This window comes from Herpailurus yagouaroundi, unplaced genomic scaffold (assembly GCF_014898765.1).
Source record: "Herpailurus yagouaroundi ecotype Mexico unplaced genomic scaffold, PumYag 142, whole genome shotgun sequence".
NCBI lineage: Eukaryota > Metazoa > Chordata > Mammalia > Carnivora > Felidae > Herpailurus > Herpailurus yagouaroundi.
Window position 1 is genome coordinate 265,011 of NW_024412397.1, and position 20,246 is coordinate 285,256.

General features: G+C 44.0%; 1 protein-coding gene across 2 annotated transcripts; it reads right to left on the minus strand.

Annotated features, from left to right (window-relative positions):
- Positions 1-124: 124 nt before the first annotated feature.
- On the minus strand, positions 125-20,228 carry LOC121032745 (glyoxylate/hydroxypyruvate reductase B-like). Of its 2 annotated transcripts, XM_040478512.1 has the most exons (6): positions 20,158-20,228; positions 6,156-6,229; positions 3,824-4,207; positions 2,797-2,968; positions 1,186-1,364; positions 125-371 (listed from the first exon to the last, which is right to left on the minus strand). In XM_040478512.1, the coding sequence occupies exons 3-6, from the start codon at positions 3,867-3,869 to the stop codon at positions 346-348; spliced, it is 423 nt and encodes a 140-aa protein (XP_040334446.1). In that variant the 5' UTR covers positions 3,870-4,207; positions 6,156-6,229; positions 20,158-20,228; the 3' UTR covers positions 125-345. The 2 variants fall into 2 exon arrangements, with proteins under 2 accessions (XP_040334446.1, XP_040334445.1); XM_040478511.1 differs by lacking the exon at positions 125-371 and having other exon boundaries at positions 769-1,364.
- Positions 20,229-20,246: the final 18 nt, after the last annotated feature.

Below are 20,246 nucleotides of genomic sequence, written 5' to 3' on the forward strand. Positions count from 1 at the left end.
CATGGTTGGTCGTCCTGGCAACAGCCCCGCCCTTGAGTGGGGTCCAGCCGTCTCCATTAACAAGACACCTTTATCACTCTCAACACTTAGTCAATTTGGTGAGGAAAGAGCCAGGAATTATGGATGAAAACCGCAACTGAATGACCAAATATGTATTTCTTACAAATTACACTATCTCATGGGGCAAGCATTGTTTTCCTTGTTTTACAGATGATACACGGGTGGCTGTTGTTAGTCATATGTACTCTGGCCCCCCACCCCACAAAGGTGAGTGGCCTGGATGTCTGATGTCAGCACTGATCCTCTAGTCTTTATAAATGTCACACCAGCCCACAATATTTGGTATCAGCACAGGGCCAACTCCCTCTTGCCTGTAAACACAAAGCACTACATAAATGCCAAATAACCAAACTAACACTGTTATTTATTTTTTAAAGTAAAGTATCAGAGGGGCGCCTGGGTGGATCAGTTGGTTAAGCGTCCAACTCTTGATTTCAGCTCAGGTCATGATTTCTCAGTTCCTGAGTTCCAGCCCCAAGTTGGGCTCTGTGCTTGTGCTAACAGTGTGGAGCCATTTGGGTTTCTCTCTCTCCCTCTCTCTCTCTCTCTCTCTCTCTCTCCCTGTCCCTCCCCTGCTTATGTGTTCTCGCTCTCGCTCTCTCTAAAAATAAATAAACTTAAAAACAAAAGTGAAGGGGTACCTGGGTGACTCAGTTGGTTAAGCATCTGACTATTGGTTTTGGCTCAGGCCACACTGGGCTTCACGCTGACAGTGCAAAGCCTGCTTGGGGTTTTCTCTCTCCCTCTCTCTGCCCCTCCCCGCCTCGTTCTCACACTTAAAAGAAATTTTTTTAAAGTGAAGGCTCAGAAAATGTATCCCCATAAATTTTGCTTAATCACACCTAGAAGACCAAACTGTGATGCCCCAAAGTAGATGCCCTAATTGGGATGTGAAAACCCCATACTGTACTATTCTCATCCTTTTTGTTACTAATTTGAGGCTCGAAATGATGTGAAAACAAAAATCAGAAATATTTCTAAATAGAAACTCCCTTGAGCTCATCACCCGCCAGTGCGCACGGACTCTCTGGACCCACAGCTGTCCAGGAGAAAGTCGAGTTGGGCCGACTTTGCAGACTTTGCAGCCCCGCGGGCCTCTGCACAGACCGTGGCGCAGGCAAGTACCTCTGCCGATGTTGACGAGAATGGCAGTGGGCTTCATCAGATTCAGCTCCCTCTTCCCAATCAGCCTCTGGGTCTGGGGCGTCAGGCTCACGGCCAACAGCACAAAGTCCGATCTCTGAAGCAGGTCATCCAGACTCTCACAGTAAGTGGCCCCAACAGCCTCCTCCTCCTCTAATTTCCTATGAAGGGGACAAGGAAGAAACACCATGTTCTCCAGTCAGGAATTCATCACGGCACCTCAGGAACGAGTTTCTGAGGGGAGCCAAAGACTGGGCCTGTTGCTGCTGGGTCCAGGATCCTCCCCCACCATGGAAACACTGGGGGCCCCTGGGGACCTCTGAGGTGAGGCCTCTGGGTCTGCAGAATTGCACCCCACATTGAAGCTCCTTGCAGCCAGGAGCTTCTTCTCATTTGAGCCCCCAGAGACAGGTGTGACCCTGACTGTGCATCAGACATGCACTCAGCAACGACAGAACATTACTGGCAGGAAGTGGGTCCCACTCCCAAGTAAGAGCAGGAGTGTGTACTTCTGTGACCACAGAGCATTGCTGAATGCAGCAAACACATCACAGTCTCTAGAAAACAAACAAAACAGGAGAGGGCCTTGGAACGTTGCCTATGAAACGCAAAGCAAAGACCCAAGGGTCCGATGCAGGCAGGATTTGTTTAACTCCTGCTCTGGCCATCCCAAACAACTGATTATTCAACAGAAATCCAAGATCCCGGAGGCCACAGCATGCCGGGTAACCTCCACTGCTATGCAATATGGAATACATATATGGAATACAAAACACATGTTTGGGTCAGGGGACAGCCCAAAGGAAAGATGAATACGTTGCCCACACCACACACCTTGTCCTGGGAGAACCCTGGCCTCTGTGCCTGCGTGTTCATCACAAGGAAAGTCGTCACATCTACCTAAGTCCCTCCACTGACCATGGTGCAAACAGTGACTGAAAAACTGGCACAGTTCTAATGCACAATCTCTCAGCTCCCCATACATCCACAAACTGCTCACCAGCTGGAAATGTGTTCCATGTGCAGTGGGAAGCCAGTAAAGGTTGTAAACAATGGCCATCATCTGGCTGGTTTGCAAGGAGAGTGGGAGGTTCAAGAGCAGATGTGAGCAAACTGTTAGGAGAATATGTATTTCAGGTGAGAAAGGAAGGGGCCTGAGCCCAGTGGCATCGATGAGGTGAGAGAGAACAGGCAGGTCTGAAGGCTGTTTGGAGACAGAATCAGTAAGACCGGGTGTCAGGCTGAGGGAGGAAGTGCACATAAAGGAACCAGTCAAATTGCTCAGTGGGTATGGAAAGCTTCCTTGAAAAAAAAAAAAAAAAAAAACACTTTAGAAATTAAAAAAACAAAAAACAAAGCTGTGAGTTAAAATCTCTTTTTTGGTGAAATTTTTCAATAAAAAAGTCACAGCCACATTCCTAGGTAATTATAAAAATATCACAATCCCTTTCTTGACAATCAGTCCTATTTTTTGGAGAGAAAGAGTAGGAGAGTCTTATGAAAAACAGAGGGCTCCTATATCCAAGCCACTTTAAGGCAGTGATGGTATACGTTCTGCTCAGTTAATTTCAAGTCCATTTTCCGAATGTTTACTTGCGTTTCCTATTGTGATACAGAATCTTCATTTCAAATGCTCTGGCCCTCTGAGCAATCTTATAGCCAATGCTGCCCATGCCGATGATTCCCAGAGTGGCCCCTGTAACTTCCTGACCCATCCAGTTTGTAGAAAAGTTCTCTGTATCTGGTGCAATAGCCAACCTATGACCTAAAATATACAAGGGACAGAGTGGTCAGAGCGGATGTCACCAGACACAGAAATCCACAACCTTACTGGGGCAGAGTAGTGAGTTAGAGGGTGCCTGTGGCAGACACAGCCCTCATGCATCTCTTGACAGAAGACAAGGGTTTCTGCAAGGGGTGAAGGAAAGGGACAAAGACAGTTTCCTCATAACAAAACCAGAGCGTCCTGGTGCAAAGCTTTGAAATACCAACTTCTTTTACATTACGGCAGGATTTCTGGTTAAAACTTGCTGGTGTTGGTATGTTGGTGTGTGTGCATGTGCGTGAACCCGCAACCAGAATCCGAACCAGAGCCTGATTCCTGTCTCCTCTTTCCTCAAGCCTCTTCGTCAAAGCTTCATCTTCCTCTTTGCTCAGAGCTCCATCAGGAGGATTGGGGGACTGAGGGGTGCGGAACTGCTGCCCTGCCTTTCCTGGGGATATTCCCAGAGATGTCCCCGGTGTGGAGAGGTCAGATTCTGCCTATTCGCTCGTGGGTCTTTAACCAAGAGTAGCATGCTGACTGACCAAAGAATCACCCCAAGGGCATTTCCATAGTAATTTCGATGTTGAAATTACTCCACACACACGTTTACTGCCTGTGAATGAGAGGAATCTGGTGGGGGAGAAAATGGCCGATATGTGCTGGGAAGCGGGGCTCAGGCACTAAGTACGCCGCAAACGACTGAAAGGGACTCCAATTCTCAAGTGCAACAAAGTCCTGGAAGAAATCAGGGCCCAGGAAAGACCTGTAGTTTGAAGATAACATTATGTAATCATCTGCGTTAAGTATCTGTCATCTGCTGTCTTTGGAAAACCAGCATCTCCAAAGCCTGGGTACCTTCCACGACTCTGCGAGCTGCGGCCAGCAGTAAGGCCATCCCCATGTCTGCTGTGGGACTGGAAACCGCCTGTGGTGTGTTGGCCACCTTCACACCACAGCTGGCAATGAGCTTCAGGTCCAGGTGATCTAGACCTGCTCCTGCACTGGCGATTATCTTCAAGGAGGGCAGACTCTGCAGGAGCTCCTGGGTAACGGCTGGTTTCCGCCCCAGATGTATACAGCTCGGACCTTTGGACCGAATCGTGTGTTATTTTCCAAAAATTCTTGCAGAGTAATGAGAGTAAAGTGTTTCTGCAGATCTCCAATGTGATCCTCACATATACCATGAGGTCCTTCCAATCCAGACACCAAAACGCCAGGTAAGTCCTGATCCCCCGTGGCCTGCAGGAAGGGAAGCACAATTTCTGCCGTCAAAGACAGTCTTTAAGAGACAATCCATATGCTCCTCTGTTGCTCTTTTAAGGTTCTGAGCACCAATTTCCAAGTCCCCCACCCGCAACTCCAAGCAGTTCTCAGGATCCCAGCAGCGTGTCCCAGAATTCAATTCAATTCTGACACTATCTACCAGAGACACCATCACATCCTACGGGTTAAGGACTCTGTCCTATAAGATGCCCCCTCCCAGCCCCCACCTTCAGACTCTAGTCACAGGTACCAGGTACCTGTGCCTCTGACCAACCGGCAGCCGATTCTGCAGAATCCTTCGATTCTGTTAACTTGTTCGAGAGCCTCACAGAGCTCAGGGGAAGGCTGACCCGTGCTTACCGGTTCCTTAAAGATACAGAGAGTATGTAGCAACACGCAGATGGGAGAGATCCACAGAGCGAGGTGCCCAACTCGAGTTTCTGTCCTCATGGAGCCTGGGGCCCGGCCCACCGGCACACGGAAGAGTTCGGGTGCCGAAGTGTGGGCCGTCTCCAGAAAAGGCTTTTATAGAGGCTTCTTTGTATCCCCCACCATTTATTAAATCGTTGGCCATTGGCCGATTCAGCCTCTAGCCCCTCCCCTCTCCAGGAGGTCGGGGGTGGGGCCGGAAGTTTCCATTGGCTGATTCAGCCTCCAGCCCCTCCCCTCTCCGCAGGGGTGGGGGGCGTGCCGGAAGTTCCAACCCTCTGATCACCTGCTTGGTCGTCCTGGCAATAGCCCCGCCCTTGAGTGGGGTCCAGAAGTCTCCTTCATTAAGACATCCTTGTCACCTTTCTGGCTCTGAAGTGTTCCCAGGAACTATGGATGAAGACCAAATATATCTGAGAAGTAGTTTGGTCCTCTGAACGATGAAATATGTATTTCTCATAAATCATTATATTGCAGTTACTCTAGATTTTCTAAATTACATCAACACTGGGATTCATTTTATTTCCTGGACAAGTCCCTAAAAAACCTGAAGGACAATAGACCCACCCCTCTGAAGTTACCAATGTCTCCGTCACACCCACTTTCCTCCCTATTCTGCCTGAGTCTTTATTTCTGCCCTTCAGCTGTGATGGCAGCCTCTCAGGTGGCCTCCAAAGTCCTCCTCCTGTTAATCACACCTTTGTGGGCCCCAACCCCGGTGCTTCCAGTGAAGAGAATACGGCAGAAGCCACGGGAGGTCACAGCTTGGGCTCTCTTCCTCCCTCTCCAGGGGGGAGCCAGGGCCAGGCCGGAGGCTTCCCTGTGCAGAGGCCCACATGAATGAGCTTGGAAGCTGATCTGAAGAGGCCTGACACCAGCCTGGCGAGCCCTGAGGTGACCACAGCTCTGGCCAACCCTCAATTAAAGTTTCATAAGATCTGGGCAGAACCACCTGGACAAGCTACTCCTGGATTCCTGACCCAAAAACCTGGGAGGTCACAGAGTTTGTTTTTACAGCCACTGGAATTTAGGAAAATTTGTTATGTAGGCAGCAATAACTAACACAATTGGCCATTTTTTACTGTGTAAGTAAAAGATATATGTTATTGTCTGCAAAATGGACTAAAGGTTTTATTTATTTTATTAAGATGACTATTTAATTTATTTTATTTTTATTAGTTTTCTTTAGTTTTGAGAGGCAGAGAGAGACAGAGTGTGTGTGTGGGAGGGGCAGAGAGGGGGACACAGAATTTGAAGCGGGCTCCAGGCTCTGAGCTGTCAGCACAGAGCCCGACACGGGGCTCAAACTCACGAACCGTGAGATCATGACCTGAACTGAAGTCAAATGCTTAACTGACTAAGCCACACAGATGCCCCAAGTTTCACTATTTCTACCTCAAGAGCATAAAAAAGCTCTTAACCACTGACTTGCAAAAAGTGAGTATTACCAGTAGTCACAAAAGATTATTTTAAGTTTTATTACTGTCCAACCTACCCAGGTGCTCCATCAAATTCAGCCCAGCAAGAATCCAAATTGCCTGAATCCCTGCTGTTTTCAGTCGGAAGTTACTGTATTAAAAAAAGAAGAATTTGATAAAGCTGGATTTCATTTTTAATTAAATGTATAACACATTTAAGTTATAAATGTTATTTAATTATTTATAACACATGCAAGTTATAAAAAGAATAATCAAATGAGCCCATTAAGTGCCACCAAGCTTAATAAATGTACCACTACCATTACCACTCCCTGCTGCTCAAGAGGTATCCCCTACTTGGAATTTAACGACCTCCAAGCACACCTTGGAGATATTGCAAGTCTGGTTCCAAACAAACCACTGCAATAAAGTGAATATCGCAATACAGCAAGTCAAGTGATTTTTATTTCCCAGTGCACATAAAAATTATGTTTACACTATACTGTAGCCTATTAAGTACACAAGAGCATTATGTCTAAAAAAAGTTCATACCTCAATTTGAAAAGCTTATTGCTAAAAAATGTTAACCATCACTGAGCTTTCTGTGAGTCATCATCTTTTTGCTGGTGGAGGGTCTCGCCTCGGTGTTGACGGCTGCTGACTGATCAGGGTGGTGGTTGCTGAAGACTGAGACAACCACGACAATTTCTTAAAACGAGACAGCAGTGAAGTTTGCCACACCACCTGACTCTTCCTTTCACAAACGATTTCTTTGTAGCCTACAATGCTATTTGATAGCATTTTACCCACAGTAGAACTTCTTTCAAAATTGGAGCTAATCCTCTCAAATCCTGCTACTGCCTTATCAACTAAAGGTATGTCATCATATTCTAAATCCTTTGTTGTCATTTCAACAATTTTCACAGCACCTTCACCAGCAGTAGATTCCATCTTGAAAAACCAACGTCTTTGCTCATCTGTAAGAAGCAACTCTCCACTGGTTCAAGTTTTACCATGAGATGGCAGCAGTCCCGTCTGCAGGCTCTACTTCTCGTTCTAATGCTATCTCCACCACATCTGCAGTTACTTCCTCCACTGAAGTCCTGGACCTCTCAGTGTCATCCATGAGAGCTGGAGTCAACGGCTTCCAAACCCCTGCTAATGTTGATATTTTGACCTCTTTCATGAATTATGGATTTTTTAAAAATGCTAATTCCAGTGTAGTTAACATACAGTGGTCTATCAGTTTCAGGTGTACAATATAGTGATCCAACGGTTCCATACAGTACTCAGTGCTCATCAAGTGTTTTTATCCCCTTCACCTATTTCACCCATCACCCCATCCAACTCCTCTCTGGTCACCACCAGCATGTTCTCTATAGTTAAGAGTGTTTGGGGCACCTGGCTGGTTCAGTTGAAAGAGCATGTGACCCTTGATATCGGGGTTCTGAGTTTGAGCTCCATGTTGGGTGTAGAGACTACTTAAACAGACAAACTTTTTTTAACTTTTTTTTAAAAAGGAGTATTTTGGTTTGTCTTGTTTTCCCTTTGTTCATTTGTTTTGTTTCTTAAGTTCCACATTTGAGTGAAATTATTATATGGTATTTGTGTTTCTCTGACTTGTTTATTTCACTTAGCATTATACTTTCTAGATCCATCCATGTTGTTGCAAATGGCAACATTTTGTTCTTCTTAATGGCTGAAAAATATTCATATAAATATGAATATGTGATATATCATATATATATATCATATCTTCTTTATTCATTCACTTATCAATGGACACTTGGACACTTGGGTTGCTTTCATAGTTTGGCTATTGTACATAATGTTGCAATAAACATAGGACAAATCCCTTTGAATTCGTGTTTTTGTATTCTTTGGGCAAATACCCACTAGAGCAATTCCTGAATCATAAGGTTTCAGTAATTAATTTTTTGAGGAACCTCCATACTGTCTTCCATAGTGGCTGCACCAGTTTGCATTCTCACCAACAGTGCACAAGGGTTCCTTTTTCTCCACCTCCTCACCAATACCTGTTGTTAAGTCTTGTTTTTGATCTAGTCATTCTGACAGGTATGAGGTGATACCTCATTGTGGTTCTGATTTGCATTTCCCTAATAATGAGTGATGTTGAGCCTCTTTTCATGTGTGTGTTGGCCATCTGGATATCTTCTTTGGAGAAATGTCTGTTTATGTCTTCTCATTTTTTAATTGGATTGTTTTTTGGGTGTTGAGTTTTGTGTGAGTTCCTTATATATTTTGGATACTAACCCTTTATTGGACATGTCGTTTGCAAATATCTTCTCCCATTCAGTAGGTTGTCTTTTAGTTTTGTCGGTTGTTTCCTTTGCTGTGCAGAAGCTTTTTGTTTTGATGTAATCCCAACAGTTTATTTTTGCTTTTGTTTCCCTCGCCTCCAGAAACGTATCTAGAAAGATGTTGCTGTGACCAATATTGGAGAAATTACTGCCTGTGTTCTCTTCTACGATTTTTGTAGTTTCAGGTCTCACATTTAGGTCTTTAATCCATATTGAGTTTATATTCGTGAATGGTGTAAGAAAGTGGTCCAGTTTTCCCAGCACCATTTCCCAACACCAAAGAAGAGACTGTCTTTTTTCCCATTGCATATTCTTTCCTCCTTTGTTGAAGACTAATTGACCATATAAATGTGGGCTTACTTCTGGACTTTCTATTCTGTTCCATTGATCTAGGTGTCTATTTTTGTGTCGGTAACATGCTGTTTTGATTACTACAGCTTTGTCATATAACTTGAAGCCTGGAGTTTTGATACCTCCAGTTTTCTTTTTCTTTTTCAAGATTGCTTTGGCTATCTATTCAGAGTCTTTTGTGGTTCCATACAAATTTTAGGATTGTTTGTTCTAGTTCTGTGAAACATGCTGTTGGTATTTTGGTAGGGCTTGATTTAGATTTGTAGGTTGCTTTAGGCAGTGTAGACATTTAACAATATTTGTTCTTCCAATCCACAAGCACAAAATGTCTATTTCTTATGCATCATCTTCAATGTCTTTTATCAATGTTCTATAGTTTTCAGAGTACAGGTCTTTCACCTCTTAGGGTAAGTTTATTCCTAGGTATTTTATTTGGAGGGGGGACACGAATTTTTTTAAATTTTTTATTCAGTTTTGAGAGAGTGCAAGCAGGGGAGGGGCAGAGAGAGGGAGACAGAGGATTTGAGGTGGGCTCTTTGCTGACAGCAGCAAGACCAATGTGGGGCTCAAACTCATCGTCTGTGAGATGGTGACCTAAGCCGGAGTCGGAAGTTCAACGGACTAAGCCACCCAGGTGCCCCGAATCATAAATGTTCTCAATGGCATCTAGAATATTAAATCCTTTCCAGAAGGTTTTCTATTTACTTTGCCCACATCCATCAGAAGAATCACTATCTATGGCAGGTATAACCATACAAAATGTATTTCTTTTTTTAACATTTATTTATTTTTGAGACAGAGAGAGACAGAGCATGAGCAGGGGAGGGTCAGAGAGAGAGGGAGACACAGAATCGGAAACAGGCTCCAGGCTCCGAGCTGTCAGCACAGAGCCCGACGCGAGGCTCGAACTCACGGACCGTGAGATCATGACCTGAGCCGAAGTTGGACGCCCAATTGACTGAGCCACCCAGGCGCCCCAAATGTATTTCTTAAAAAGATCTGAAAGTTGAAATTATCCTTGATCCGTGGTCTACAGAATGGATGTTGTGTTCGCAGTCAGGAAAACAACACTAATCTCATCGCACATAGCCATCAGGGCTCTTGGGTGACCAGGTGCATTGTCAATGAGCAGCAATGTTTTAAATTTTTTTTTAAACATTTTATTTATTTTTGAGACAGGGAGAGACAGAGCATGAACAGGGGAGGGTCAGAGAGAGGGAGACACAGAATCTGAAACAGGCTCCAGGCTCTGAGCTGTCAGCACAGAGCCCGACGCGGGGCTCGAACCCACGGACCGCGAGATCATGACCTGAGCCGAAGTCGGCCGCTTAACCGACTGAGCCACCCAGGCGCCCCTGAGCAGCAATGTTTTAGAAGGAATCTTTTTTTTCTGAGTGGTAGGTCTCAACAGTGGATTTAAACTATTTAATGAACCATGTTGTAAACAGGTGTGCTGTCATCCAGGCTTTGTTGTTGCATTTCTAGAGCAGGCAGAGTACATACAGCACAATACTTCATGATTTTCAGAAAGGACAATGAGCACTGGCTTCAACTTAAAAGTCACCGGGGACTTTAGCCCCTAACAAGACAGCGAGTCTGCCTTTTGAAGTGTGAAGCCAGGCACTGACTTCTCCTCTCCAGCTTAAAGTCCTAGATGGCATGTTCTTCCAACAGACGACTGCTTCATCTACATTGAAAATCTGTTGGTTAGTAGCCACCTTTGTAAATTATCTTCACTAGATCTTCTGGAGAATTTTCTGCAGCTTCTACATCAGCACTCGCTGCTTCACCTTATACTTGTATGTTATCGAGATGACTTCTTTCCTTAAGCCTCAGAGCCAACCTCTGCTAGCTCCAAGTTTTTCTTCCGCAGCTTCCTCACCTCTCTCAGCCTCCATAGAACTGCCAAGAGTTAGGACCTTGCTCTGGATTAGGCTTTGGCTTAAGGGAATGTCATGGCTGGTTTCACTTCTATCCAGACCAAGCTTTCTCTGTATCGGCAATAAGGCTGTTTTGCTTTCTTAACATTTGTGAGTTCACCGGAGCAGAACTTTTTAACTTCCTTCAAAAACCTTCCTTTGCATTCACAACCGGACTGTTTGGCACAAAGACGCCTAACTTTTGGTCTATCTCAGCTTTCGAAACGCCTTCCTCACTAACCTTAGTCATCTCTAACTTTTGATTTAAAGTGAGAGTCGTGCGACTCTTCCTTTCACTTGAACACTGAGAGGCCAGAGTGTTATTAACGGGCCCAAGCTCAATATTGTGGTGTCTCAGGGAATAGGGAGGCCGGTCGAGAGGGAGAGAAATGGGGAATGGCCAGAGGGCGGAAGAGTCAGGGTACACACTTTCGCCAACGAAGTTCACCACCTTATACTGTAATGGAACCCACGTGTCTGCCCAGCACACAGCAGACACAAACACTGAGACACCAAGTATGCAGCCAGGAAAGAGTTTGCCGGAGGGGCAGCCAAACAAAGACGTGGAGGACAACCTCCCCGTCCGTCTCCCCAAAGGAGGGGTCGGAGACATGTAAAGGCACACAAAAAGGTCTGGGCGCAAAGTTGCCACTGTGCGGATTATCCGCAGTCTCCCTTTGGTTACTGGTTTCAATACGGGCACAGATCACGGTGCTCCAAAACATTACAAAAGTAACATCAAAGATCACTAATCACAGACCACCACGACAAATACAATAATGAAACAATCTGGACTACTGTGAGAATTACCAAAACACGAAAGACTGGAAGTGAGCAAACGCTGTTGGAAAAGTGGCACCGACAGACTTGCCACAGACCTTCCATGTGTACAAAATGCAGCATCTGTGAAGTGCAGTAAAACAAGTGTGCCTACAGACAGATAAGAGAGAGAGGTAAAAGTAGCCTAAACAACATGTCGTTTGGTTTGGCATATTTTTGCATTTTATGTTCACAGAATTACACCTTGTCTAGTCTTTGGTGATCTGCTTCTTCTAAGTTTATTAGTCTGTGGGATTCATGCCTGTTTATATGTGGAGGTACACTCATTCCTCTTTACAGCTATATGTGCCAATAAGTACACCTCAGTTTATCCATTTTCCTGCAATGGGATAATTGCATTTCTCTTAGTATAAGGTTGAGCATTGGCCACTTTCATAGAGAACATACTCTATAAATTGGAGAGTTTCTCCCAATAGTTCAACTCGGGTCCCTTCAGCAGGTCTGGACATAGAGATTTCTACAGCTAAGCAAACTTTCACTACTAGGTGACAGGTTCTTTCCCTCCTGACCATCTCCTACCCAAAGTGAGGAGGTCTTGGGGCACCTGTGTGGCTCAGTAGGTTAAGCGTCTGCCTTCAGCTCGGGTCATGACCTCACAGTTCCTGAGTTCGAGCCCTGCTTTGGGCTCTCTGCTGTAGCACAGAGCCCACTTCAGATCCTCTGTCTCCCTCTCTCTCTCTGTCCCTCCCCAATTCTCTCTTTCTCTCAAAAATAAGTAAATAAAAGCTTTAGAGGGGCACCTGGGTGGCTCAGTTGGTTGAGCATCTGACTTCGGCTCAGGTCATAATCTTGCTATTGGTGAGTTTGAGCCCTGCGTCAGGCTCTGTGCTGACAGCTCAGAGCCTGGAGCCTGCTTTGGATTCTGTGTGTCTCTCTCTCTGCCCCTCCCCTGCTCCTTCCCTCTCTCAAGAAAAATAAACATTAAAAATTTTTTTTTAAAGTGGGGGATTCTTTTGGGGCTCCTTTGCTTGGCTTGAGGTGGGGTGGAATACCCCTTTCTTTTCCAAAGGGAAGAGAATGCACATGGAAATACACATGTGCACAGCTTCCTCCAAAGAAATGATGGCACACTGTTCCCCAAAACATTTTTGCACTTCCTCTTATGTATCCTAAGGAGTGATGGACAAACAATATGCAAATTATTCTTTCTTCTGCAAGATCTGGAGAAAGCCAGTGTGGCCTCTTGCCCTGAAACATGTAAGCATTTTATTTTATTTAAAAAAATTTTAAGTTTATTTATTTTGAGAGAGAAAGCACAAGGGGGGAGTGGCAGAGAGAACCCCAAGCAGACTCCACGCTGTCAGTGAAGAGCCTGATGTGGGGCTGGAACCCACAGACTGTAGGATCATGACCTGAGCCGAAATCAAGAGTCAGATGCTCAGCCGACTGAGCCACCAAGGCGCCCCTGAAACGTGTAAGCATTTTAAATAATTTATTTTCAGTTTGGGGCCTCTGCTGAAATTTGAGAGAGAGGAAAGTCTCACTTTAACATTGTCTTACATCTGACTTAAAACATTTTTTCTTTTAAAAATGAAAATTCCTCTGGGAGGGTTATAAAGCTCTCCAGTCACTTTTCATCAGTAACAATTAGTTCAGTCAAATTGCTCTCTTCCTCAACTTACCTCAGGCCAATTGCTCTGAAGGAAGGGGCACTCTGTTTAGACACATGTATCCTTTCACAATTCGACACACAGGGACACCTGCTCCTTCCAAATATCTGTCTCGCTCTTGAGAATTCCAGAAAGCAATACTTAATGCTTATGTTTAGTCATTTTTTAAATGAAGAATTCAATTTCTTTTTTTTTTTTTTAATTTTTTTTTTCAACGTTTTTTTTTTTTTATTTTTGGGACAGAGAGAGACAGAGCATGAACGGGGGAGGGGCAGAGAGAGAGGGAGACACAGAATCGGAAACAGGCTCCAGGCTCTGAGCCATCAGCCCAGAACCCGACGCGGGGCTCGAACCCACGGACCGCGAGATCGTGACCTGGCTGAAGTCGGACGCTTAACCGACTGCGCCACCCAGGCGCCCCAAGAATTCAATTTCTAACGATCAAATGTAATTCAAGCAGTCTGATTCACTTAGAATGATTTAGCCTACTTATTTCCATTTTCTAGATGATCGGATACGTTGTGAATGAATGGAAGGAAAGATGAGCAGCTTTGGCCAAATAACCAATTTTTCTTGCCTATATTGTTGGCTTTTCAATTCAGTCTATGGGGCCACTATCAGCAAAATCAAACAAAGACAACAAGAAAACTACACACTGATATGTCTTATGAATTAGACACAAAATCTTCAAAAAACACTAGCAAACTTATTCCAGCAATATATTGTTAAAAGTTAATGTGACCTAATAGGATTTTTCCCAGGAATGCAAATTTGATTTAACATACAAAAGTCAATGGAATACTCCATATTAAGGGAATAAAAGACAAAACCCACATGATCATCTCAACAGAGGCATAAAAAGCATTTCACAAAACCTAACAACCTTTCATAAGAAACAAGACAAAAAACTCTCAACAAAATAAGAACAGAATTTCCTCAACCTCATAAATGGCATTTGTGAAAAACCCATAGCAAACCTCATACTTAATAGTGAAAGTCTCAATGCTTTCCCCCTAAAATCAGGAACAAGAGAAGATGCTTGCTGTCGCCACTTCTACTCAACATTGTACTGCACGTCCCAGCCAGGGCAGTTAGGCAACGAAAAAAAAACATCCAGACTGAAAAACAAGAAGTAAAACTGTGCTTATCTCCAGATGGCAAGATCTTATATAGGGAAAATCCTAAGGAATGCAAATAAAGAACTTTTCCAAGTAATGAATGGTTCACCAAGATTGCAGAATGCAAGATCAGTATACAAAAACCAATTGTATTTCTGGGGCGCCTGGGTGGTTCAGTTGGTTAAGCCCCCGACTTCAGCTCAGGTCATGACCTCACGATTCTTGAGTTCCAGCCCCACATCGGGCTCTCTGCTTTCAGCACAGAGTCCACTTTGGATCCTCTGTACCCCTCTCTCTGGGCCTTCCCTGCTCTCAAGCACATGAGAGCTCTTTCTCAAAAATAAACAGGAGAAAATAATAATAATCAATTGTATTTCTATACACTAGCCATGAATAATCTGAAAATATTTAAAATAACAATTCCATTTAAATATCATCAAAAAAGAATACTTAGGGATAAATTTTACCTCCTCCTAAAAAAAAGTGCAAGATGTGAACACTGGAAAATATAAAAGTTATAGAAATAAAGAAGACCTACATAAATGGAAAGACATCCTATAACCATGGAAGACTTAACATCGTTAGGATGGTAATATGGTATTCTCTAAATGGTGTACAGAGTTAGCACAATCCCTATCAAAATCCTAGGTACCTTTTTTTTTTTTTTTTTTTTTTTTTTGCAGAAATTGACAAGCTAATCCTAAAGTTCATATGGAAATGCAAGGGACCCAGAACAGCCAAACCAATCATGAAAAGGAATAAAGTTGGAGGACTCACATGTCCTAATTTCAAGACTTACCACAAAGCTACACTAATCAAGACAGTGTGGTACTGACATAAGGCTAGACATATAAACCAATGGAATAGAACTGAGAATCCAGAAATATATCCTTACATTTAAAGTCAATTGATATTCTGGAAGGGAACAAAACACCCAGAAATGGACCCACAACAGTATGGTCAATCAATCTTTGACAAAGCAGGAGAGTATCTAATGGAAAAAAGACATCTCTTCAGCAAATGGAAATGGGAAAACCGGACAGCAACATGCAGAAGAATGAAACTGTACTGATAGGGAGAAGTCTGTTATAAGACGGCTGACAGGACAGGGGGATTCCAGTCCCTGCCTAAAGACTCCCCTTCTGGGTTTTTCTTCCCATCCCACTTGCCACACTCCAACAGACTATAAATCATCCGGCTGCTGATGCTCTGGGCTCAGACCTCTGGAGAATGATCTCCTCTGAGCTCACCGGTGTAAACTAAACCTCCTGCCTTCCAAGATCTCCGAATGCTGCCTGGTTCTTCTGCCGGGTGATCCAGACCAGTTTCCATAACAGTACCACTTTCTTACACCATACACGAAAGTAAATTCAAAATGGAAGAAAGACCTAAATGTGAGACAGGAAACCATCAAAATCCTAGAGGAGAAAACAGGAAAAAATCTTTTTGACCTCAGCCAGAGCAACTTCTTTCTAGACACATCGACAGAGGCAAGGGAAACCAAAGCAAAAATGAACTATTGGGACCTCATCAAGATAAAAATCTTTTGCACAGAAAAGGAAACAACAAAACTAAAAGGCAGCCTATGGAATGAGAGAAGATATTTGCAAATGACATATCTGATAAAGGGTTAGTATCCAAAATATATAAAGAACTTATCAAACTCAGGGCGCCTGGGTGGCTCAGTTGGTTAGGTGTCCAGCTTCAGCTCAGGTCATGATCTCACGGCTTGTGAGTTCGAGCCCCACGTCAGGCTCTGTGCTGACAGCTCAGAGCCTGCAGCCTGCTTTGGATTCTGTGTCTCCCTCCCTCTCTACCCCACCCCTGTTCATGCTGTCTCTGTCTCTTTCTCAAAAATAAATAAGCATTAAAAAAAAAATACCAAAAAAACCCCACAAAACCATATCAAACTTAAAACCCAAAAAACAAACAATCCAGTTAAGAAATGGGCAGAAGACACAAATAGACTTTTTTTTCCAAAGAAGACATCCAGATGGCTAACAGATACATGAAAAGATGCTCACATCACACCTGTCAGAATGGCTAAAATTAACAACACAAGGCACAACAGATGTTGGTAGGGATGCAGAGAAAGGGGAACCCTCTTGCACTGTTGGTGGGAATGCAAACTGGTGCAGCCGCTCTGGAGAACAGTACGGAGGGTCCTCAAAAAGTTAAAAATAGAACTACCCCATGACCCAGCAATTGCACTACTAGGTATTTACCCAAAGGATAAAAAATGATGATTCGAAGAAGACACATGCACCTCAATGCTTATAGCAGCATTATTAACAATAGCCAAACTATGGAAGGAGCCCAAATGTCTATCAACTGATGAACGGATAAAGATGTGGTGGGATGCATCTCAAGGTTCATGAGACCAAACCCCACGTTGGGCTCCATGTTGACAGTGTGGAGCCTCCTTGGGATTCTCTCTCCCCCTCTCTCTGCCCTTCCTCCAGTCATACATATGCATGTGTGTGCATGCTCTAAGTGAAATAAAAAAAAAAAAAAGACGTGATGTATGTATATACAGTAGAATATTACTCAGCTGTCAAAAGGAATGAAATCTTGCCATTTGCAATGATGTGGATGGAGCTAGGATGTATTATGCTAAGTGAAATAAGTCAGAGAAACACTAATACCATGATTTAACTCATATGTGGAATTTAAGAAACAAAACAGATGAACATATGGGAAAGGGGAAGAAAAGAGAAGGAAACAAACCATAAGAGACTCTTAAATAGAACAAACAGGATTGCTAGACGGACATGGGTGGGGGATGGGCGAGATGGGTGATTGGCATTAAGGAGGGCACTTGTCATGTTGAGCAGTGGGTGTTACATGTAAGTGACAAATCACTAAATTATGCTCTTGAAAACAGTATTACACCATATGTTAATTAACCAGAATTTAAGTAAAAATTTGAAGAAAAAATATAATATTTAAAACTATTTTCAATTACGGCCACCCACTGGTGGTGGCAAATGAAAATTCTAATGATCAAGCTTAAAACCTATGAACATGGTTCATACTCAAATAAAGAAAACAATGGAAAATTTTAAAACAGCATGGAGGTTCAAACCTGCTTTGCCATTTACTAGCTGGTTATCTTGAAAAAAATACGGAAACACTTGGGGGTTTGGTTTCTCCATCCAGTCATTTCATCTGGGGATGATAACCATAGCACAATTATCTTATAGGGCTGTTGTGTGGGTTCCATGTTCCCACACAGAGTTCCCCTATAGAGTACTGTGAAGAGTGCCTGGCACATCATATTGTGTTTGTTAGCATGGAAAATAAAAATATTTAAAAATTTAAAACTAATATAAAACAATAAAGTCAATTGATTTTCAATAAGGGTGCCAAGGCAATTTCATAGGGAAAGAATAAACTTTCCAAAAAATGGTACCAGAACAACTGGATGGCCACATGCAAAAGAATGAAGTTGGACACCTTATACATAAAAGTTAACTCAAAGTGATCATAGACCTAAATGTAAAAGTTAATGGGGGCACCTGGCTGGCTCAGTCTGTGGAGCATACAACCCTTGATTTCCAGGTCCCGAGTTCAAGTTCCACATTGGCCTAGAGCTTACTTTAAAAAAAAAGGTTAAAATTATAAAACTCTCAGAAGAATGCAGGAGGAAATGTTCACAACCTTAAGTGAGGCAATGGTTTCTTAGATATGATACCAAATGCACAAACAACTAAATAGATGAATTGGACCTCATGAAAATTTAAAACTTTTGTGCTGCAAATGATAGCAATAAAAAGCGAAGTCAATCAACAGAATGGGAAGAAATATTTTTAAATCATATACCTATGAAACTCTTAAAACTCAATAATAAGGGAGGCTCAGTCTGTTAAGCGACTCTTGGTTTCAACTCAGGTCATGATCTCATAGTTCATGAGAGGTGGAGCCCCTTGTTGGGATCTGCACTGAGTGCACACAGCCTCCCTGGGATTCTCTCTGTGTGCCCCTCTCCCTCCTCTCTCTCACAAAATAAATAAATAAACTTTAAAAAACTCAATAATAAACTTAAGTAATCCGTATTTTTTATTGGGCAAAGGATATGAACAGACATTTCTCCAAATGGAGAAAAAGTACATGAAAAATGCTCTCTATATTGCTAACCATCAGGGAAATGCAAGTCAAACAACAGTATCACTTCATATCTACCAGGATGTCATAATAAAAAATACACAAATAACAAGTGTAGGTAAAGATGTGGAGACATCAAACCCCTCACACATTGCTGTTGGAAACGTTAAAAGGTGCAGCCACTTTTGAAAACAACTTGCAATGCCACAAAATGTTAAATGTACTTACTATAAGACAAAATGATTCCACTCATATATAGTCAGAGAAATAAAACTTATATCCATACAAAAATTTATACACATTGTTCACAGCAGCATTATTCATAATAGCCAAGAAATGGAAACAACCCAAATGTTAATTAGCTGATAAATAAAATGCAGTGTATCCATACAATGGAATGTTAACCATCAATAAAAAGGAACTAAGTCCTGACGCCTGCTACAATATGAACCTTAAGATCATTATGCTAAATGAAAGCAGTCACGGGGGCGCCTGGGTGGCTCAGTTAATCACCCCACTTCGGTTCAGGTCATGATCTCATGGTTCCTGGGTTCGAGTGCTCAGGGATTCAGCTGTGCTGACATCTTGGGGCCTGGAGCCTGCTTCTGATTCTGTGTCTCCCTCTCTCCGCCCCTCCCCTGCTTGTGCTCCGTCTCCCTCTCAAAAACAAACATTAAAAAATTTTTTTAAATTAAAGACTACATACATTTCCATTTGATCCCTTGAGATGTCTAGAATAGGCAAATCTGCAGAGATGGAAACAGGTTAGTGGTCATGAGGGAAATGGCAATGATGCCAAATGGGTACAAGATTTTTTTCAGGATGATGAAAAAGTTCTAAAAATAGATCATAATGTTGGTCCCACACTTTTTTATTTTTTTGAGAGCGAGACAGAGAATGAGAATCCCAAGCAGGCTCCATACTCAGCAGGGAGCCCCCACACAGGGCTGAATCCCATGATCTGGGGTCATGACCTAAGCCAAAATCAAGAGTCCAAGGTTCCAGGTTCCACGTTCCACCGGCTGAACCACCCAGGCCTCAAGGTTCCACAACTCTCGAGAAAAACCACCTTAACTTGAATGAATGAAATCTGGTAGCATGCAAATGAGATTGCAGCAGAATTTGTTAACAAAGAATTGTTATCTGGAGGTGGATATTGCACCACAACACGAAGGGGCTTAGTGCTGCCGAGCTACAAGCTCAGCTCAGGTGGTGCGGTCGGAGGGGTAACTTCCACGTTGGCTCTATCTCACTGCAGGATCTGACCCTCTGCGGGGAGTGCTCTTCTGAACACAGCGGTTTCACATGTCAATCAACTGCATTTATGTCCAGAAAGCAGGATCGCCCTGATTTATTTGGGGACCTGGTGTGGGAGTGAACAGGACAAGCCTTTCTCCCGATGTCATCCTCTGTGTCCAGCGGTCCTCCAACCCCCAGTCACGGGGGTCATCTCTGTCCACCCCGTCCCCCCTCCCCCCGAGTCACGGGGGTCCTCAGTCCAGCTCCCATTCCCACACCTCAGGTCAAGTGGTCCTCTCTGTCCAGTCCCTCCCCCGCAGTCACGGTACCCCCCGCCCCCCCCCCCCCCCCCCGCCCGCCCAGCGTAGCGGGCGTCCTCTCGGTCCAGACCCGAACCCATCTCGTTGGTCCGGTCGGCCCCCTCCCACCCCCGGGGTCACCGTGGCGGCGCGGTGAAGTTGGGTCTCTGACGAGCCCGACTGGGACCGACAGCAGGTCTGGTAAAGACAGGCTCCTCTCAACCGCGGCGGCTCCCCGGGAAAACCCCGCTCGCGCGGCCCACGCGGAGACCACCTACCCGCCCGCGCACCGCCAGCGCGCAGACTCCAGCCCCCGGCTCCGGACGTCGCGCCCAGCTGCGCCGGACGCGCGCCGCACGTCGGCGGG

Bases quoted from the DNA above. Each gene is read 5' to 3' on its own strand.
- LOC121032745 (XM_040478511.1), bottom strand. From the start codon at position 3,869: ATGGGGATGGCCTTACTGCTGGCCGCAGCTCGCAGAGTCGTGGAAG. The intron at 2,969-3,823 runs GTACCCAGGCTT...TGTATATTTTAG, and splicing joins AGCTCGCAGAGTCGTGGAAG to GTCATAGGTTGGCTATTGCA. The intron at 1,365-2,796 runs GTAAACATTCGG...TCCCCTTCATAG, and splicing joins TATCACAATAGGAAACGCAA to GAAATTAGAGGAGGAGGAGG.